The sequence below is a fragment of the Ascidia mentula genome, chromosome 9 (assembly GCF_947561715.1).
Source record: "Ascidia mentula chromosome 9, kaAscMent1.1, whole genome shotgun sequence".
Taxonomy (NCBI): Eukaryota; Metazoa; Chordata; class Ascidiacea; order Phlebobranchia; family Ascidiidae; genus Ascidia; species Ascidia mentula.
In genome coordinates this window covers 6,675,575-6,698,000 of record NC_138574.1, presented here as the reverse complement: position 1 = coordinate 6,698,000, position 22,426 = coordinate 6,675,575, and the positions used below count along the sequence as shown (strand labels likewise).

The 22,426-nt window shown below is 43.2% G+C and overlaps 2 protein-coding genes and 1 pseudogene across 2 annotated transcripts; 1 reads left to right on the top strand and 2 right to left on the bottom strand.

The window, feature by feature from the left end:
* Positions 1-3,799: 3,799 nt before the first annotated feature.
* Positions 3,800-7,925, bottom strand: LOC145914466 (uncharacterized). The gene is made up of 2 exons (XM_083002295.1): positions 7,826-7,925; positions 3,800-7,305 (listed from the first exon to the last, which is right to left on the bottom strand). The coding sequence occupies exons 1-2, from the start codon at positions 7,923-7,925 to the stop codon at positions 3,800-3,802; spliced, it is 3,606 nt and encodes a 1,201-aa protein (XP_082858421.1).
* Positions 7,926-9,549: 1,624 nt separating this feature from the next.
* LOC145914465 (uncharacterized) lies at positions 9,550-15,698 on the bottom strand. Its single transcript, XM_083002294.1, has 3 exons — positions 14,923-15,698; positions 14,538-14,818; positions 9,550-13,970 (listed from the first exon to the last, which is right to left on the bottom strand). The coding sequence occupies exons 1-3, from the start codon at positions 15,696-15,698 to the stop codon at positions 9,550-9,552; spliced, it is 5,478 nt and encodes a 1,825-aa protein (XP_082858420.1).
* Positions 15,699-19,266: 3,568 nt separating this feature from the next.
* On the top strand, positions 19,267-22,206 carry LOC145914464 (uncharacterized; annotated as a pseudogene).
* Positions 22,207-22,426: the final 220 nt, after the last annotated feature.

Here is a 22,426-nt window from a genome sequence, read left to right as displayed (position 1 = left end):
CAATTTAGAAGTGATGAGGCATCTGCAAAAATTCACAATAATTTGACCAATGAAAACAATGGCATGAACTTTAATTCGATATTACATGAAAATTTTGATGTGACAAGTGAACTTGGTGGAATAAGTTTCGAAACCCAGCAGAACTTTCAACATGCAGCAGACGTCGCGATAGACAGTAAATTCGTTCTTTCACTTCAGGAATGGCAATCAATTGTAAAAAATAGATTCGCAAATCACTTTGGTAGTAATGCGTACGTTGATGTCACAGTAATGCACCTTCGGAAAATTTACGCGGGTTGTGTCCCGAACAAAGCTAAAAATTACTTGGTTAACTGTAGTGGCGTGAAGAATATCAAGAACTTTGACAAATGTTATAAGGAAGGTTGGGTAAACTTGTATTGTGCGCACAAAAGATGTGAAAATTGTGTTTGTGAGGTAAAATTTAAAGTGACGTTTTGGTCCTTTGTGGATAAAGTTGAAGGCCACGTACAAATTACTGGAAAAAGAAACCATCACCGCGCTTGTAAGAAATGTAGACGTGTGTGTGGACTAATGAGGGAAGAACTTCGCAAAAAACTGCAGCATTAAACTGCAGTGAAACAATATCGCGATATGTTTGACAAATTATTGCCAGAGGAACGTTGGTTAGGGGCTTGCACATATTTGCCTTCACAATCAGTTTTAAACAACATTAAATGCGAACATAGTGGCAGCAAACGAATAAGCGATTCATGGTTTGTAAATTTAAATATGCAGCGACTAAAAATGGATAAAAAATTTATTCGTTGTATTTCGGCGCATTTTCCTGTGGTGGCAATGTATTCCGACGCACAGACAAAAAATTTTTATCGCGTGTGCGCGTTTGATATTGCGTATTTTGATTCCACTGGCACTGGAACTTCCTCACAAATTGGCGCCAATCATATGTAAACGTTTGAAATACGAAAACGAAAAATCACTTTCTCCGCAACCAATGTCAACACTTAAATGCACCCCGACGATGACATTTTATACAAACTGTCCAAAACAAAATGGAAATTTTTACGAATGTAAGAAAATTGCAGATTTCGTTTGGAATCATATCCCTTTAACCCCAACTTCAATTTTTGACACCGCCCTCGTCATGCCCTGTCGTCAGTCAGTTTCTTGGTTAGATTTGTGTTCCCTTTGCAGTAGACCTCGTGGGAAAACTTATTGTGCTTTAACTCAAAACCCGGCGAAAACACATAACGACTTGACAATTAGTTGGTTAACAGACAACGTTGTAGATTGTTATATTTCCAGAACACTCCGTTATTGTAATTTACGGCGCCTTTGGGTTTGTGTCAACTATTACAGCGGGAGAAATTTTGCAGGGCAAACAATTAAAAAATATTCGCAAAGCACTTCATGACATGTTTCATAACGAACGTTTGTGTGAGCATGTTTTTATTCCAGTTCTTTTTGAAGGGCATTTTGTGATTTTGTGGTTTAAAAATTTTGAGAACGAAATGGTTCTTTATGATTCTACTGGAAGTTCGCGAAAGGAACTCAGGTCTTTAGTAAGAAAATTTTTAATTTCGATTTTTGTTTCAATAACCGGTCGTGATGTTTCTTTTAAATCCGACTCACTATAACATCAAAGCGATCTGTCTAGTTGCGGTTTGTGTGTATGTTTCACCGTAGAAAAAATTGTAAACAACGTAATTGGGATTGATAAGATTCAGTTCGACGTTGCGCGATATCGTATTTGGATGGTGTTTGCGCTTGTCCAGGAATTGATCAGTTGCAGTGACAAATTAAATACTTGGATTGTTAAAAACAAGCTAGTTTTGGCCGGTCTTACAAGTTTAGACAATAACTGTTGGTTAAATTCTGTGTTACAAGCTCTTCAAAGTTTGTTAGATCGCCCTTGAGTTTTTCCCAGTAAAACAACGATAGAAGGTAGGATTGGTCACTTAGTTTGTCATCTTACACTGAACAACGTTGATTCCTCATCATACTTGCAATTGGTTAAAGACGTTTGTAGTCACCTTAATTTTAATTTAAATGAGCAGCAGGACCCCACTGAATTTTTAATAAATTCCCCCCCTTACAATTTCCCAGGATGAAATGAACAATATAATGCGATTCGTTGAATATTCGTTTTGTCGACGTCTCCTGCGTCAACGACTTGTTGGTAGTTAGGTTTTCCATGAATCATTTTGCGGCCGAGATTTGAAACCAGGTTTGATTGTGGAAGGAAGCATGTTGAGTGAAATGTTGATTGACAAAATACTGAATGTGAACTTTTCCTAAACAACGTTTTGTACTTTGCTATTTAGTACGAGTACGAGTAGCAGTACATACGAGGAAACGTGGAGAAGGCTCTATGCCGTCACAGCCAGTGACCTGTAGTTAAGTTCATTTCGCTGGGAAATTTGAAATGAGTTGGTATTTTAACTTATGCCACGTTCATCAGCAGGCTCCAGGCTAGCCCTGTGCAAAATTTTAAGAAATCCTATGTCCCGGAAAGGTTTCAAATGTTCGCCTACACAAGAGACCTTGTCGCCAAGCTGTACGCGGGCAATGGGCTCTATGCCGTCACAGGCGGTGACCTGCGGTTAAGTTCATTTCGCTGGGAAATTTGAAATGAGTTGGTATTTTAACTTATACCACGTTCATCAGCAGGCCTCAGGCAAGCCCTGTGCAAAATTTAAAAAAATCCTATGTCCCGGAAAAGTTTCAAATGTTCGCCTATATCAAGCGACTACACCTCTATCTGCCTGATACATGATCGCATCAAATTTACAAGTTTTGTGACCTTAAAGTATATCTTATGTGAACAAATATTGTCAGATTCGATAGCATAGGTATGTTAAAGTTACATTTGATGTTTTTCGATAGTCAATGTGTTCTAATTTGGGTATGTAGTTGTGTTATGTTTTTGATGAATCCCTTGAAGTGGTGTTCATTCGTGCGTGAAATATATTTCGTTGAAACAAAAAAATATTTCGCCGAAATGATAGTAGTCTTCTGGGCTTACACTGTATGTTGTACAGTTTGTTATTATTTGGCATTAGCATATTGTCGCGCCACAGACCTACCAGGATTGTCTGCTTGACCTAGTTTCGTTGGAAGCTGTCAGTTGTTGAGATTGAAAAAACATGTACTGATGATGTGCCGGAAGGGTAATAAAGTCCAAAAAAAGGGATTCACTTACAATTTGGAAACAATGTCTGTAACGTGCTTTTTCTGCGGATCGGCGGCGCTACACGCTACACAGCAGTTTTTTGGCCTTTAGCCCAAACGCGTCCCATCCAATCTTCTAGGTAGTCGAACCCGCGAAACACAACAGACACTTGTATTCGATACAGGAACGACCGGCACAACAACGCGCCAGGAATGGAACGGTTTCTAGTTAAAGAAACACAATTGTACATTCAATATATAAACAAATTCACACTATGGCAAATTCAATCGCACTTACCGAACTGTTTTGCGACCGATCTTATTCCGTAAATTATCAGTAGTGACAACATCCAGTAAACTTTTCAATTGTTGCAAAGCAGTCAGCAAACTATTTCGCGTTTTGCAACTAACATCCTTATTCAAATAGAATGAGTATTATTATATGTACTACAATAACTGGCAACACAACTAGCAATGAAAACCATAACCATGCGGTCTGCACGCGCACGTCTACTGCGCAGCCTTTGTCACATAATAACGAGAGTTGTGCCAAACATAGAAAACAGTAACAAAAAAGAAAGAAATTTTGGTTTGGGAATCTACATCCTCCCCCCAAATTGGGAAACCAATTTTTACAGCGAACAAAGATTCACAACTCAGTCTCATTCTCCTGCGCGGGGATCACCACGCAGAGTTTAGTGATGGGTCTCCTGAGGAAACCGCCGGCCGTCTTCACTGCAACGCTCCTCACCACCTGGTGTTTATCATGGAATAGTTCGGTGACTTTTCCAAGAGGCCATCGACATCGTGGAGCAGAATCATCGGCGAGTAGCACAACATCACCTTTGGAAAAATTACTTCTCCTGGTGTGCCATTTTTGTCTGGAGATGATTGTCCGGGGGTACTCCCTCAGCCATCGTTGCCAAAACTCATCGGCAACATGCTGAACCAGGCGGTATCGGCGTCTGGCGTAGCAATCGCTCGGGTAGGTCATCGTCGGCGGCAATCCCACCGATGGGTTAATTCTTAATAGGTGGTTTGGCGTCAAGGGCATGTCTTCACCAACTTCCAGGGAAACTTCAGTTAGAGGTCGTGAATTTATGATGTTCTCCACCTCCAACAGCAACGTGTGTAGGGCGTCATCGTCTAGTTTTCCCTCAGGATAAATCGCCATCATAATTCTTCGGACGGTTCTGATCATCCGTTCCCACACTCCACCCATGTGGCTTGCTCCTGGTGGGTTGAACGACCACTTCACCTTCCGCTGGCGCAAGTAGTCACAGATCTGATTTTGGTTCCATTTTTCCACGTCTTCCTTCATAACGCGGTTAGCACCGACGAAATTGGTTCCGTTATCCGAGTAAATGTGTGATATTGGACCACGTCGTGCAAGAAATCGCCTCAAGACATTCAAAAAGGCGTCTGTAGTTAGGTCGGCAGCAACTTCTAAATGAACAGCACGTGTCGTCATACACGTAAACAGACATCCGTACCTTTTTATTTCGCATCTGCGTTGTCTGATCAGCAAAGGTCCAAAATAGTCCACACCGACGTGTGAGAATGGTGGTTCGTCAATCTGCAATCTGGACGGAGGCAGGTCAGCCATCAGCTGCTGTCCTGGCTTGGCATTTCTTCGTCGGCAAAACAAGCAATGGCGTATAACCCGACGAACAGTCGCTCGGGCGTTCACTATCCAGTAACGCTGGCACAACAAACTCAATGTGTAGTTGATACCAGCATGCCCCGCACCTTGGGCGTGCACTTCTTGGGCAATTAATTCCGTTAGGCGACAATCATTTGGCAGAATCGCCGGATGCCTTGTTTCGTAGCTCAACGTCGCGTTGTCGAGTCTGCCGCCAACACGAAGTATGTCGTCCTTCAATATAGGGTCGAGCCTATAGAGCGCAGATTTTGGCAGCAGTTTACCCGTGGGTAGCGATGCAAGCCAATCAGCAAAGTGCTGACGATGCACAAACTTGACGAGTTCTGACTCAGCAATTTTTAATTCGTCAACGGATATAGGCGAGTGTGACACGGTCACCTCTTTCTTTTTAGCTTTACAGTACAAGTAGCGTTTAAACCTGAGCAACCATGCAGTTGCCAACTTCAAGCGATGTAGTGATGAAAAATAGACAATCAAACGATCAGTACCTTTTTCTTCGAGCGTTGTGAGGAAAACATCCGCCTTGATTCTTTCCAAGTCAAAGCTTTTGTAGACCTCAGCAGTAGTTGGTTTCTTAGTAAATCGATTTGGCCACTGGTCGGGTGTCTTTCGCAGGAACTCAGGTCCGGTTAACCACATTCCACTGCACAGTGCATTGGCAGTAACACCGCGAGACGCTGCATCAGCCGGGTTCTCGTCGGTTGGTACGTGCATCCAATCATGGACACACGAGTGATTCAAAATCTGTGTAATTCGATTTCGCGAAAATATAGGAAAGTTCTTACTGTCGGCGTGCAAACTCTGCAGCACGATAGATGAGTCAGTCCAAAACAGACAAGGACAGTCTTCTAAATCAAGTTCCTCCTTCACTGTTCGTGACATTTTTACTGCATCCAAAGCAGCCTCCAGTTCCAGTCGTGGTATGGTTTGCCTTCCCGAACCGGAAAGCAGTGATTTGCCCATCACCAGAGAGCACGTAACGTTCGAGCGGTCATCTACTGACCTCAGGTAACAAGCACAACCTCGTGCGTCTGACGAAGCGTCAGCAAAAACATGTAACTGTACTTTGGACGCATTGGTGGTCATTCGATAAAAACGAGGTATTCTTACCTCACAAAGGTCACAGAGGCTTTCTCGCCATTTTCGCCACCTGGCTTGATCCGTGGTCGGCACGACATCGTCCCATCCAATCTTCTGTTGACACACATCCCTGTAGATCAATCTGGCTTCTAGGACCACGGGTGCAACGAGTCCAAGGGGGTCAAACAGGGAGTTTGTCACGGAGAGCATTCCACGTCGCGTAATCGGTTTGTCCGGCAGTACGACATTAAATCCAAACTCGTCCTCCGGAAGACGCCAGCTGATTCCCAGAACACGTTCCTGTACCTCTCCGCCAAGCGGAATGTTCTGGATTAATTTGGACCTTTCTCCGTTAGGAACAGAGGTCATCACAGCATCACTCGATGACAACCATTTTGTCAGCCTGAAACCTCCCATGGACAGTAGACTTCTCAAATTTTCCACCATTTTAATTCCCATTGTTTCTGTGGGGATTGATAATAAACAATCGTCCACATAAAAGTTTTTTCTCACAACCTCGGCAACACGAGGATCAAAAAACTTCCCAAATTCACGTGCGGTTTCACGTAGGCAGAATGTGGCGCAGCTTGGGGACGACTTCGCGCCAAATAAATGAACAGTCATTCGGTGAGGCACAGGATCCTTCAGTGTGTCGCCTCCTGGCCACCACAAGAATCTGAAGGCGTCACGATCCTGCTGCGTGACGCGTACTTGATGGAACATGGCTTCTATGTCCGCAACCAAAGCCACGGCTTCTTTGCGGAATCTCAGAAGCACTCCAACTAACGAGTTCATTAAGTCTGGTCCTTTCATCAAGTGATCGTTGATAGAGTTACCGTCGCACTTTGCGGCACAGTCAAAAACGATTCGAAGCTTATCCGGCTTCTTTGGGTTTACCACGGGGTGGTGAGGAAGGTACCACTTCCGACCATCAGTACTAATTTCTTCTTCTGGTACCCGTTCGGCATAACCCTTTTCCAAAAGGATTTGCATCTGCTGAACATACTTTTGACTTAAACTTGCATCACGTGACAAACGCTTCCTAAGACCAGACAGTCGTTTTTGTGCTAATTTCAAAGTGTTGGGAAGAACATCTGCCGAATTTCTCCACAACAGCGGTAACTGGTAATGTCCATCTTTGTGTTCCACTTGCTTGGCCATGATGTCATATGCAATGACGTCTTCTGCTGAAAACTTCAATCCAAACTCCATTGCTTCCCTGTTGCTCCGGAGCCACTGGAGGAAGGATTCGGCATCCCCCAAATCACCACTTTGCATGGGGTAAGTTTCACCATCATCGGTCACGATGACGTCATCGATGTTATTAGAGGAATTGAAACGTTCAATTCCTTGCAACAGAAAACTACAGCCCCTGGAGGTTTTCTGTGGAGCATAACCTCTTAGCAACCAACCTAGAGGCGTTTTGACAGCGTCCGGGTACTCCGGATCAGGAGAGAATCCGACTCACTATAACATCAAAGCGATCTGTCTAGTTGCGGTTTGTGTGTATGTTTCACCGTAGAAAAAATTGTAAACAACGTAATTGGGATTGATAAGATTCAGTTCGACGTTGCGCGATATCGTATTTGGATGGTGTTTGCGCTTGTCCAGGAATTGATCAGTTGCAGTGACAAATTAAATACTTGGATTGTTAAAAACAAGCTAGTTTTGGCCGGTCTTACAAGTTTAGACAATAACTGTTGGTTAAATTCTGTGTTACAAGCTCTTCAAAGTTTGTTAGATCGCCCTTGAGTTTTTCCCAGTAAAACAACGATAGAAGGTAGGATTGGTCACTTAGTTTGTCATCTTACACTGAACAACGTTGATTCCTCATCATACTTGCAATTGGTTAAAGACGTTTGTAGTCACCTTAATTTTAATTTAAATGAGCAGCAGGACCCCACTGAATTTTTAATAAATTCCCCCCCTTACAATTTCCCAGGATGAAATGAACAATATAATGCGATTCGTTGAATATTCGTTTTGTCGACGTCTCCTGCGTCAACGACTTGTTGGTAGTTAGGTTTTCCATGAATCATTTTGCGGCCGAGATTTGAAACCAGGTTTGATTGTGGAAGGAAGCATGTTGAGTGAAATGTTGATTGACAAAATACTGAATGTGAACTTTTCCTAAACAACGTTTTGTACTTTGCTATTTAGTACGAGTACGAGTAGCAGTACATACGAGGAAACGTGGAGAAGGCTCTATGCCGTCACAGCCAGTGACCTGTAGTTAAGTTCATTTCGCTGGGAAATTTGAAATGAGTTGGTATTTTAACTTATGCCACGTTCATCAGCAGGCTCCAGGCTAGCCCTGTGCAAAATTTTAAGAAATCCTATGTCCCGGAAAGGTTTCAAATGTTCGCCTACACAAGAGACCTTGTCGCCAAGCTGTACGCGGGCAATGGGCTCTATGCCGTCACAGGCGGTGACCTGCGGTTAAGTTCATTTCGCTGGGAAATTTGAAATGAGTTGGTATTTTAACTTATACCACGTTCATCAGCAGGCCTCAGGCAAGCCCTGTGCAAAATTTAAAAAAATCCTATGTCCCGGAAAAGTTTCAAATGTTCGCCTATATCAAGCGACTACACCTCTATCTGCCTGATACATGATCGCATCAAATTTACAAGTTTTGTGACCTTAAAGTATATCTTATGTGAACAAATATTGTCAGATTCGATAGCATAGGTATGTTAAAGTTACATTTGATGTTTTTCGATAGTCAATGTGTTCTAATTTGGGTATGTAGTTGTGTTATGTTTTTGATGAATCCCTTGAAGTGGTGTTCATTCGTGCGTGAAATATATTTCGTTGAAACAAAAAAATATTTCGCCGAAATGATAGTAGTCTTCTGGGCTTACACTGTATGTTGTACAGTTTGTTATTATTTGGCATTAGCATATTGTCGCGCCACAGACCTACCAGGATTGTCTGCTTGACCTAGTTTCGTTGGAAGCTGTCAGTTGTTGAGATTGAAAAAACATGTACTGATGATGTGCCGGAAGGGTAATAAAGTCCAAAAAAAGGGATTCACTTACAATTTGGAAACAATGTCTGTAACGTGCTTTTTCTGCGGATCGGCGGCGCTACACGCTACACAGCAGTTTTTTGGCCTTTAGCCCAAACGCGTCCCATCCAATCTTCTAGGTAGTCGAACCCGCGAAACACAACAGACACTTGTATTCGATACAGGAACGACCGGCACAACAACGCGCCAGGAATGGAACGGTTTCTAGTTAAAGAAACACAATTGTACATTCAATATATAAACAAATTCACACTATGGCAAATTCAATCGCACTTACCGAACTGTTTTGCGACCGATCTTATTCCGTAAATTATCAGTAGTGACAACATCCAGTAAACTTTTCAATTGTTGCAAAGCAGTCAGCAAACTATTTCGCGTTTTGCAACTAACATCCTTATTCAAATAGAATGAGTATTATTATATGTACTACAATAACTGGCAACACAACTAGCAATGAAAAACATAACCATGCGGTCTGCACGCGCACGTCTACTGCGCAGCCTTTGTCACATAATAACGAGAGTTGTGCCAAACATAGAAAACAGTAACAAAAAAGAAAGAAATTTTGGTTTGGGAATCTACATCCTCCCCCCAAATTGGGAAACCAATTTTTACAGCGAACAAAGATTCACAACTCAGTCTCATTCTCCTGCGCGGGGATCACCACGCAGAGTTTAGTGATGGGTCTCCTGAGGAAACCGCCGGCCGTCTTCACTGCAACGCTCCTCACCACCTGGTGTTTATCATGGAATAGTTCGGTGACTTTTCCAAGAGGCCATCGACATCGTGGAGCAGAATCATCGGCGAGTAGCACAACATCACCTTTGGAAAAATTACTTCTCCTGGTGTGCCATTTTTGTCTGGAGATGATTGTCCGGGGGTACTCCCTCAGCCATCGTTGCCAAAACTCATCGGCAACATGCTGAACCAGGCGGTATCGGCGTCTGGCGTAGCAATCGCTCGGGTAGGTCATCGTCGGCGGCAATCCCACCGATGGGTTAATTCTTAATAGGTGGTTTGGCGTCAAGGGCATGTCTTCACCAACTTCCAGGGAAACTTCAGTTAGAGGTCGTGAATTTATGATGTTCTCCACCTCCAACAGCAACGTGTGTAGGGCGTCATCGTCTAGTTTTCCCTCAGGATAAATCGCCATCATAATTCTTCGGACGGTTCTGATCATCCGTTCCCACACTCCACCCATGTGGCTTGCTCCTGGTGGGTTGAACGACCACTTCACCTTCCGCTGGCGCAAGTAGTCACAGATCTGATTTTGGTTCCATTTTTCCACGTCTTCCTTCATAACGCGGTTAGCACCGACGAAATTGGTTCCGTTATCCGAGTAAATGTGTGATATTGGACCACGTCGTGCAAGAAATCGCCTCAAGACATTCAAAAAGGCGTCTGTAGTTAGGTCGGCAGCAACTTCTAAATGAACAGCACGTGTCGTCATACACGTAAACAGACATCCGTACCTTTTTATTTCGCATCTGCGTTGTCTGATCAGCAAAGGTCCAAAATAGTCCACACCGACGTGTGAGAATGGTGGTTCGTCAATCTGCAATCTGGACGGAGGCAGGTCAGCCATCAGCTGCTGTCCTGGCTTGGCATTTCTTCGTCGGCAAAACAAGCAATGGCGTATAACCCGACGAACAGTCGCTCGGGCGTTCACTATCCAGTAACGCTGGCACAACAAACTCAATGTGTAGTTGATACCAGCATGCCCCGCACCTTGGGCGTGCACTTCTTGGGCAATTAATTCCGTTAGGCGACAATCATTTGGCAGAATCGCCGGATGCCTTGTTTCGTAGCTCAACGTCGCGTTGTCGAGTCTGCCGCCAACACGAAGTATGTCGTCCTTCAATATAGGGTCGAGCCTATAGAGCGCAGATTTTGGCAGCAGTTTACCCGTGGGTAGCGATGCAAGCCAATCAGCAAAGTGCTGACGATGCACAAACTTGACGAGTTCTGACTCAGCAATTTTTAATTCGTCAACGGATATAGGCGAGTGTGACACGGTCACCTCTTTCTTTTTAGCTTTACAGTACAAGTAGCGTTTAAACCTGAGCAACCATGCAGTTGCCAACTTCAAGCGATGTAGTGATGAAAAATAGACAATCAAACGATCAGTACCTTTTTCTTCGAGCGTTGTGAGGAAAACATCCGCCTTGATTCTTTCCAAGTCAAAGCTTTTGTAGACCTCAGCAGTAGTTGGTTTCTTAGTAAATCGATTTGGCCACTGGTCGGGTGTCTTTCGCAGGAACTCAGGTCCGGTTAACCACATTCCACTGCACAGTGCATTGGCAGTAACACCGCGAGACGCTGCATCAGCCGGGTTCTCGTCGGTTGGTACGTGCATCCAATCATGGACACACGAGTGATTCAAAATCTGTGTAATTCGATTTCGCGAAAATATAGGAAAGTTCTTACTGTCGGCGTGCAAACTCTGCAGCACGATAGATGAGTCAGTCCAAAACAGACAAGGACAGTCTTCTAAATCAAGTTCCTCCTTCACTGTTCGTGACATTTTTACTGCATCCAAAGCAGCCTCCAGTTCCAGTCGTGGTATGGTTTGCCTTCCCGAACCGGAAAGCAGTGATTTGCCCATCACCAGAGAGCACGTAACGTTCGAGCGGTCATCTACTGACCTCAGGTAACAAGCACAACCTCGTGCGTCTGACGAAGCGTCAGCAAAAACATGTAACTGTACTTTGGACGCATTGGTGGTCATTCGATAAAAACGAGGTATTCTTACCTCACAAAGGTCACAGAGGCTTTCTCGCCATTTTCGCCACCTGGCTTGATCCGTGGTCGGCACGACATCGTCCCATCCAATCTTCTGTTGACACACATCCCTGTAGATCAATCTGGCTTCTAGGACCACGGGTGCAACGAGTCCAAGGGGGTCAAACAGGGAGTTTGTCACGGAGAGCATTCCACGTCGCGTAATCGGTTTGTCCGGCAGTACGACATTAAATCCAAACTCGTCCTCCGGAAGACGCCAGCTGATTCCCAGAACACGTTCCTGTACCTCTCCGCCAAGCGGAATGTTCTGGATTAATTTGGACCTTTCTCCGTTAGGAACAGAGGTCATCACAGCATCACTCGATGACAACCATTTTGTCAGCCTGAAACCTCCCATGGACAGTAGACTTCTCAAATTTTCCACCATTTTAATTCCCATTGTTTCTGTGGGGATTGATAATAAACAATCGTCCACATAAAAGTTTTTTCTCACAACCTCGGCAACACGAGGATCAAAAAACTTCCCAAATTCACGTGCGGTTTCACGTAGGCAGAATGTGGCGCAGCTTGGGGACGACTTCGCGCCAAATAAATGAACAGTCATTCGGTGAGGCACAGGATCCTTCAGTGTGTCGCCTCCTGGCCACCACAAGAATCTGAAGGCGTCACGATCCTGCTGCGTGACGCGTACTTGATGGAACATGGCTTCTATGTCCGCAACCAAAGCCACGGCTTCTTTGCGGAATCTCAGAAGCACTCCAACTAACGAGTTCATTAAGTCTGGTCCTTTCATCAAGTGATCGTTGATAGAGTTACCGTCGCACTTTGCGGCACAGTCAAAAACGATTCGAAGCTTATCCGGCTTCTTTGGGTTTACCACGGGGTGGTGAGGAAGGTACCACTTCCGACCATCAGTACTAATTTCTTCTTCTGGTACCCGTTCGGCATAACCCTTTTCCAAAAGGATTTGCATCTGCTGAACATACTTTTGACTTAAACTTGCATCACGTGACAAACGCTTCCTAAGACCAGACAGTCGTTTTTGTGCTAATTTCAAAGTGTTGGGAAGAACATCTGCCGAATTTCTCCACAACAGCGGTAACTGGTAATGTCCATCTTTGTGTTCCACTTGCTTGGCCATGATGTCATATGCAATGACGTCTTCTGCTGAAAACTTCAATCCAAACTCCATTGCTTCCCTGTTGCTCCGGAGCCACTGGAGGAAGGATTCGGCATCCCCCAAATCACCACTTTGCATGGGGTAAGTTTCACCATCATCGGTCACGATGACGTCATCGATGTTATTAGAGGAATTGAAACGTTCAATTCCTTGCAACAGAAAACTACAGCCCCTGGAGGTTTTCTGTGGAGCATAACCTCTTAGCAACCAACCTAGAGGCGTTTTGACAGCGTCCGGGTACTCCGGATCAGGAGAGAACCGACTCTCCAAACATCGATGAACTAAGTAGTTGTCTGTACCAATAAGTAATGTGACAGACCCACCTTCGATTTGCGGTAAATGTACTCCCTTCAGATGCTTGGGGCGAACAGGTGTCCCAAACTTTGGGACATGCTCAGGCGGGACAGGGATTTCGTCAAGTAGCGTCACTTCCGGTAAATTAAACTCCTCTCCTCCCATCAAGGGCAGTACTGACATGGAGATTTTCACGGTGTTCAGCTCCTTTGCACCATTGATCGAACCGAGCTGCATACGAACGGGTTCGCCTTCTACCTCAACATCCAACATGTTGATCAGCCGTTTCTCACAGAAGGTTTTGTCCGAACCAGTGTCCAGCAGAGCATATGTTTCAATTTCCTTGTCCCCGACGCGGACTCGAACAGGAACAATGTCTAACCAAGCGGACAATGAGTTGCTACCATGACAGCCCACGGTATTCAAGCAACTACCCTGCGTCAAAGACGCCGAGTCATTTCCATTTTTGTCCTCCGAAGATGCGTCCGTCGGTCGAGGTCTCGCCGGATTGTGCAGTAGCACATGATGGTATGCACTTCCACAACCTTCCTCATGGCAAACCGTCTTACTGCTACAATCGACAACCATGTGTCCCACTTCAAGACATCGGAAACACAAACCTTTCGCTCGCACAAATTGTCGTCGCTCACGATGCGATTTTCGTTTAAACGCATAGCAGACGTCGAGGTCATGCGGCTTTGCACAACAAGGACACGGTCTCTTTCGTTGTGTTGACTGTTGTTCGTTCTGCACCGATTTCTGTGCACTAGTAGTAGCAATGGCGTTGTATGACGTCGCCCTTTGTCGTTTGATACCTTGATTCTTTTCAGGGCCTGAAGGAAAGAGACCTTTCCCATATATCGAGTTGGCTTCCTCACTCTGCTTTACAACGAAATTTGCAAAATCCACGAAACGCGCGACTCTACCCGTTTCCCTTTGCAATGCAACAGATACAGATACCCACTTACATTCATAGGCGCCGAACACGGGTATGCCGGGTATGCTTCGCATACCCGGACGAAAATCTCGGGTATGCCGCATACCCGAAAATCTGACCAACGTTCGTCATGCTGCTGTTTTGGAGTTTCTCTTTGTCATTTGAAAAAGGCTCTTTGTTTAATATTCAAAGCGGTCTTACCGCACATAAACATGCGTTCATTTGGAAAAGTACTTTGCGTTGCGTGAAGTTCGTAAACTACAAGCCTTAACATAGTCTCACGCCCAACCCTTTCTAGCGCCAAGAAAGATATTTTGCATTTTATGACGTCATAAAATGACGCAATATAATTTGGCATACCCGACAAAATTTTAAAGTCGGCGCCTATGCTTACATTGCATTTCCACAGGTAGCTTGCTAGCAATAGCAACAATAAAACCGACGGAATCTACGGTAGACATACCAGTGATTTCCTCCAATGATACGCAGCATCTCTTAAGGAGGACGGCCAACTTCTCCAAACCGTCGGGGTCGTTTCGTCCAATCTTCGGACTTTCTTGCAACTTCCTCTCGCAGCAACGAGCGATGATATGTGGTTGACCATAGCGTTCGTACAATTCTTTCCAAGCAAGTTCGTAGCTGACTGCAGGGTTTGAGGATGACGTATGGTGCCTCAGCTTTTCATTGACACTCGGCGTGCAATGTTGCAGCAAGTATGTAAGTCTTAAATCATCACAGTCCAATCTGCTAGCAATATGAATTTTGTACCGATTTGCAAATGACCAATAGTCCATAGGGTCGCCATCAAACTTTGTTATTTGTGGTTTTGGCAGAAAACGTTCACCAACCTCCGTATAATGAGGTCTAACTGTGTCGTAGAGGTATGTACGTTATGTGGCGAGTAAATATTATCACGTGGTACCTTTTGGCGACTAGGACGTTCGAATTCCTTGAACTTTGTTTCATTTGGCTTAGGATCTTCGATCACTAACTCTTCAGGGTTCTTGGGACACACTGTGTCTTTTCGGGGTTCGTAATTTAACGAACAAACACTCCCAACTTCTTCCCATGCGTTTAGTTCGGCTTCTGCTAATTCTAACTTCCGTTGAGATTCGCGATCAGCGATTTCAGCCTCCAATTTTCTTTCTTCTTTTCTTTCTTCATCTTGCTTGCGTGCTAATCGAGCAAGGTTTAGCTTCACGCGACTTTCCTTTAACTTAATACTGTATGTCGAGCTCCTAGAAGATCTTACGCTCCCAGTGTGAATAGTGGATTCACATCGTTTCGACGTTCTACTTGCGGGCGGTGAACGGCTACCAGCTTCCGAGACAGGCACCGGTGTTGAAATATCTCGCAGCCACTGCCTGACGCGAGTGTCAAATTCGTTCTTGCCTCGAACACAATCCCTTTTTCGAGACACACTTCCCGGCATCGTGGCCTCATCGGACATATCTTCACATAGGTTCATAACCTCGGTGTAGCTTGCTTCTACGGCAAGCAACGCTTCTTGCAGTTTTTCCTTTTCGCGGTTGAGCATCACCCTCTCAGCATCGAGGTAATCATCTTGTAACTGTTTTAATGCACAGCCAAGCCGTTTTCTCTTCTTCTTTGTCAGGACAGGCATGTTGTGACGTCACAAACGGTTGTAACAATGACAGTTCGAAACTTGTATGTAACGTGCTTTTTCTGCGGATCGGCGGCGCTACACGCTACACAGCAGTTTTTTGGCCTTTAGCCCAAACGCGTCCCATCCAATCTTCTAGGTAGTCGAACCCGCGAAACACAACAGACACTTGTATTCGATACAGGAACGACCGGCACAACAACGCGCCAGGAATGGAACGGTTTCTAGTTAAAGAAACACAATTGTACATTCAATATATAAACAAATTCACACTATGGCAAATTCAATCGCACTTACCGAACTGTTTTGCGACCGATCTTATTCCGTAAATTATCAGTAGTGACAACATCCAGTAAACTTTTCAATTGTTGCAAAGCAGTCAACAAACTATTTCGCGTTTTGCAACTAACATCCTTATTCAAATAGAATGAGTATTATTATATGTACTACAATAACTGGCAACACAACTAGCAATGAAAAACATAACCATGCGGTCTGCACGCGCACGTCTACTGCGCAGCCTTTGTCACATAATAACGAGAGTTGTGCCAAACATAGAAAACAGTAACAAAAAAGAAAGAAATTTTGGTTTGGGAATCTACAATGTCCATTATTGTTTCGCCTGTACTTGTTTCGTGTGATAGTACGCTGTATGTCACATTCCGCCTTGTCGGACTGAAAGTTATTTCGTTGGCATACAAACTACCGGTGTAAAAAATAAGCACTAACATGTTGTTCCATATGCTCCTAGCTACATTTGAGGCGGGTTTTAAAAAATTCCTTAGTTCGGAACATTTTTAAATATGTCGTCAAAAGTTATCGCATTAAATGCTCACTTGTTTAGGTTGATCGCAGCTGCATGTCACAAGGCCCCCTGTCGGACTTAAAGTTATTTCGTTGGCATACGAGCTACCGGTGTAAAAAATAAGCACTAACATGTTGTTCCAAATGCTCTTAGCTACATTTGAGGCGAGTTTAAAAAAATTCCTTAGTTCGGAACATTTTCAAGTATGTCGTCAAAGTTGTCGCTGCTTTGGTTCTAGGCGTACACTGTAGGCTGTACAGTTTGTCATTAATTGGCATAAGCATACTGTTGCGTCACAGACCTACCAGGATTGTCTACTTCATTGCGTTTCGGTGGAGGCTGTCAGTTGTGAAAATTGAAAAAACATGTTGTGATGATGTGCCGAAAGGTTATTAAAGTTCAAAACAAAAAGGAATTAGCTGACAATTTGGAAACAATGTCCATTATTGTTTCGCCTGTACTTGTTTAGGTTGCATGATCGTACGCTGCATGTCACATTATGCCTTGTCGGACTGAAAGTTATTTTGTTGGCATACGAGCTACTGGTGTAAAAAATAAGCACTAACATGTTGTTCCATATGCTCTTAGCTACATTTAGGGCGATTTAAAAAAAATTCCTTAGTTCGGAACATTTTAAATATGTCGTCAAAGTTGTCGCATTGAATGCGCACTTGTTTTGGTTGATCGCAGCTGCATGTCACATGGCCGCCTGTCGGACTGAAAGTTATTTCGTTGGCATACGATCTACCGGTGTAAAAAATAAACACTATAACATGTTGTTCCATATGCTCTTGGCTACATTTGAGGCGATTTCAAAAAAAAAATTCCTTAGTTCGGAACATTTCAAATATGTCGTCAAAGTTGTCGCATTAAATGCGGACTTGTTTTGGTTGATCGCAGCTGCATGTCACATGGCCCCCTGTCGGACTGAAAGTTATTTCGTTGGCATACGAGCTACCGGTGTAAAAAATAAGCACTAACATGTTGTTCCATATGCTCTTGGCTACATTTGATGCGTGTTTAAAAATATTCCTTGGTTCGGGACATTTTCAAATATGTCGTCAAACTTGTCAATGTATTTGTGCCATACTTCACAGTTGATAGGTGTTCAAAAATTGAAATTATATAAGTATAGATATTGTTTAAAAAGTATTGATGACTTTGTCGATTGAAATGCTTGTTTTTATAACGCATAGTTTGTTTTTGTCACGAGTCAATGCAGTATTTGTGTGAACGAAATCGTCTGAAGTCGTGTTCACTGATGCGTGAAATAATTTCGGTTATAGCCAATTTCCATTTCGCCGAAATGACGGTGGTGAAATAAAATGGTACATAAGCGCCGTTTTCCAACGAAATTACTTATTCTGTCATCAAAGCAACCTAAAGCAATGCTGAACGGGTGACTATTACGTCATAAACGCATCAACAACAAGCTTCCACTGCTGTTAGCTCAAAATGAATTATAGCTGATAATAATTAAATTATATTTTAAACACTTTCCGGGACTAATATTTTTCTAAAAATCGTCCTATAGGTAGAGTACAGCATCAGCTAAACGCTCATATCGAAATAAAATGGTACATAAGCGCCGTTTTCCAACGAAATGACTTATTCCGTCAACAATTACAACCGAACTATGATATGCAATGAAATTCTGTTCACGCTTTAAACACTTTCCGGGACTAATATTTTTCTTAAAATCGCCCTGTAGTTAGAGTACAGCATCATCTAAACCCCTATACTGAAATAAAATGGTACATAAGCGCTGTTTTCCATCGAAATGACTTTTTCCGTCAACAATTAAAACCGAACTATATGATATACGATGAAATTCTTTTGACGCTTTAAACACTTTCCGGGACTAATATTTTTCTAAAAACCGCCCTATAGGTAGAGTACAGCATCATCTAAACCCCCATACTGAAATAAAATGGTACATAAGCGCCGTTTTCCAACGAAATGACTTATTCCGTCAACAATTACAACCGAACTATGATATGCAATGAAATTCTGTTCACGCTTTAAACACTTTCCGGGACTAATATTTTTCTAAAAATCGCCCTATGGGTAGAGTACAGCATCATCTAAATCCTCATACTGAAATAAAATGGTACATAAGCGCCGTTTTCCAACGAAATGACTTTTTCTGTCTTCAAAGCAACCTTAAAGCAATGCTGAACGGGTGACTATTACGTCATAAACGCATCAACAACAAGCTTCCACTGCTGTTAGCTCAAAATGAATTATAGCTGATAGTAATTAAATTATACTTTAAACACTTTCCGGGACTAATATTTTTCTAAAAATCGTCCTATAGGTAGAGTACAGCATCCGCTAAACGCTCATATCGAAATAAAATGGTACATAAGCGCCGTTTTCCATCGAAATGACTTTTCGTCACATATTCCCGGTGCGACTGCCACCAATTAGTTTGCACAAAATTCAAATATTATTATTACCAAAGTATAAACTAGTCATAGATCAGAGACTGATACGACAAATTGAAGAAATCAAAGTATAAACTGTTCGTCGTTTTATGTTTCCAATGGCGTGAGTAATAATTTAAACAAACAATTTTGTTGTAAGAGGTGCAGGGTGAGTGATGATGACAGCGCACTGAGTCTCTAACACTACACGCGATTATGTAATGCATTTGCGGGCAGGCCTACATTTTCACCCCCGCAAAACAGTATTCATTTTCCAAAGTGCATCTGTTGGTCACATGCGAGTAACACTGGTGTATGACTTACCATACGTCCCGAAATGGCGAGGACCGTCTCGATTCAACGGCTTGTTTCGGCTGTCAATATATCCCGGTTATTTCAGTGGTTAATTGTTATTTTATGACATGGTTTATAGATCCGCCTACGATCGAGTGTGGCTAAACTTACAAAAATGGCTTTAATCTATCGTTATCAATTTTGGCATTGAAACGTTCAGTGCCTGAATTTTAGTCCAGGTCGCTGGCACTGCACCAGATATCAAAATATGACAACCACACGGCTGCAAAAGTTAAGATTTGGTTTTTAAAAAATCCGAACAAGAATTCTTCTGTCTTCAAATTACAAAAAAGGCATTGACTTTGATCTGCTACTTATACAACAGTCACGTAAAATTAAATCCCAACTCCGGAACTTAGGCCAGGATATCAACAAAACTGAAAGTAATTTTGATGCAAGAAATATAACACTACCGATTCGGAAACATTTACGTGTCGTGTACTGGAGAAGGAAAATACACTACACTCGCAAACTTCAGTGGCTGGCATGGAAACAACGTCATGTCAGAAGAATATGGGATGATTATTCTGGTGAAAGCGCAACTAGAAAACAAAAAAGAAACAAACGAGATAGAAAACGTTATCGGGGAAGGAAAGCAGCTCAAAGAGCAACCGAGATTTCCCAACAAATTGACACCACAATAATAAATAAATCAGAACTAGCTTTGGATAACCACGACAAGTTAATCCCCACTCGAGGATTGGAATTCGTGCCAACCCCAAAATGGACAAGCAGGACCGAGGAAGTGGAGTGGCTGAATCTGCATTCCCACACAAGAAGAATCGAGTGGGCAGATGTATTTAAAGACAACCAGGACGCTTCACAATGGGAATCCAATTTGTCAGCAAAGTTGCGTATCCCCAAACACTCCAGACCAGCACATGAAGACCTGGGGGAAGAGACTCGTGTTTACGTGGAGTTGGCAGAATTGAAATTACGAAACCTTGCACCCAAAGCTAAACAGATTTACAAGGAAATTACGAAACCCTGCAAGGAAAATTGTAATTTCTTCTATCAAAGACTACAACCACATAATGTAAAGAGAACTTTCACGGTTTGAAATATACAGTGCAGATCCCGAACAAACGTCACATATCCTTGAAACAATACAGTCCCAGTGCAATTTACATATAAAGGCGTTATTTAGCATTGAGGCTATTTCGGAAGAATTGCTGTTCTACAGCACAGGTATCAAGTTCACTGATGGCCATTTTCACAAGGTATCTGGATTAACAGCGAAGTACTTCTGTAATAAGAAACCAGCTTATGCGTACCCACTTTTTAAAAAACATAAACTATCTAGACAACAACTCCAGAGCGTGAATGTTTACGACATTCCAGTCAGACTGGTGCAATCAGCTGGCAATACGTGTACCTCCCGTGCCACAGCTCTTCTTAAGCACCTGTTGAAACCGATCTGCATTGCCTTTTGTTGCTCCACTGTAAATGAGTATTGCAAAGATAGCCAACACTACCTTAAAGAACTAACAGCGTGGCAACAAAGCAATCCAAACTTTCGAGGATCCACAAAAGACTTGCACACTGTAGCAGGGGACGTAGTATCCCTTTAACCAAACATCAGCAGGGATCTTATTCAGAAGGCATTAACGTGCGCATTGCGACGCCATTCCGGATTTAGTCCAAAGGCGCAAAAAACGTTGGTCAAACTCTGCCTAAAAACCATCAATAATTTACTGGTGCAATTTGATAACGTCATTTACCGATAAAAAGATGGTATAGCAACTGGCGACAACGACTCTGTATCTATCGCCAACATAGCACTTCACTATGTAATACAATCAGTCGCTAAGATTCTTAATACCGCACATCTTTTCAAGAGGTTCATTGACGATATCATTTGGGTTTCCACGGGAGAAGACATAACCTCAAATATATGCTCAAAACTCACGGAAGCATTTTCTACTGTAGGACTGCAGATTGAGTTCCGGCAAATGCGCATCAAGGATGGTAACACTTCTGTAGAGTTTCTGGATATGTGGCATGTGCCGGATTGCGAATCTAGTTTTGGGTTTGTCACCAAAAACTTTGTTAAGGAGTCAGCAAAAGAGCGGTGTTTCCTTCATGGAACATCTTATCACCCCGGACACATTTACAAGTCCATTATTCTAGGTGAAGCATGTCGTTTGCGTCGCCTGAATGAAAGACAAAACCACTACCAACAAAGCCTGGATCGACTTCAGGACAAGTGCATAAAATCGGGCTTCTCGAAAAAGGCTATTAGTGAAAATATTGCGCAGGAAAGAACTTGGACACAACGCTTTCGTGATGCCACCGACAAGGGCAAAATCTCAATGATTTCTTGGGGCACCGCCTTTCCTCAAGTGCTTAAATTAACACATAAAGAGAAAGAATTAAAAAGCCAAGCAAGAATTGTTTACAAACGACCGCTGTCTTTGGGAAATATTCTGACCAATTACCGGCAACTGGCATTGCAAACAGACTGCAGCAGTGCAGACGGTGCGCAACGTGCGGACACCATGGCAACCATAAATCTATGGTTATTGAAACGACAAATTTAACGACAAACACAGGTAAAGAATACAAACTAACGCAACACCTAACCTGTGCAAGTTGTGGCATTTACGTTGCAACGTGCCAAATCTGTCATGGGCAGTACGTTGGTCAGACTAAAAATAAATTCTCAAAAAGGTGGACGCAACATAGGTCAGATTGGAACATGACAACAGGCAAAACGTGGAGTACCGACAAGACGGCCCTGCGCCACCATTACTTAAGCGCACACCCGTCGTCAGGTCAACACCAGCCCATTGACAGCTGTTTTGCAGTGACATTTGTGGAAAAACCGATGGTCAACAGACTGGATATTTGCGAAGCCGAATGGTTAAATCTTACGCAGGCCTCAATAAACATCCCAAAAATGATCATTCCCAGAATTCGGTGAATAACATCTTGTTGACGGTTTATTGATGTGCCCCACGGTTGCAAGGTATTTCTGTTCATTGGTTTTTATCATCGCCCTTTTTACGTTCTCATGTGTTGTGTTTACGGCGTGCGTTCGTGCTGCAGGTGGTGTAGCGTTGCGTGTCACGTCATTCGGCTTATCTTTGCGCCTCTGAAGTCTGAACACCCTCCATTGCAGTGTAGTGCATAGGGAAGGCAGC

Bases quoted from the DNA above. Each gene is read 5' to 3' on its own strand.
- LOC145914466 (XM_083002295.1), bottom strand. From the start codon at position 7,925: ATGGAAAACCTAACTACCAACAAGTCGTTGACGCAGGAGACGTCGACA. The intron at 7,306-7,825 runs GTAAGGGGGGGA...AAACGCCTCTAG, and splicing joins TCATTTCATCCTGGGAAATT to GTTGGTTGCTAAGAGGTTAT.
- LOC145914465 (XM_083002294.1), bottom strand. From the start codon at position 15,698: ATGCCTGTCCTGACAAAGAAGAAGAGAAAACGGCTTGGCTGTGCATTA. The intron at 14,819-14,922 runs GTTGGTGAACGT...TATTGCTAGCAG, and splicing joins TTAGACCTCATTATACGGAG to ATTGGACTGTGATGATTTAA. The intron at 13,971-14,537 runs GTATGTCTACCG...TCTTTCCTTCAG, and splicing joins ATCATTGGAGGAAATCACTG to GCCCTGAAAAGAATCAAGGT.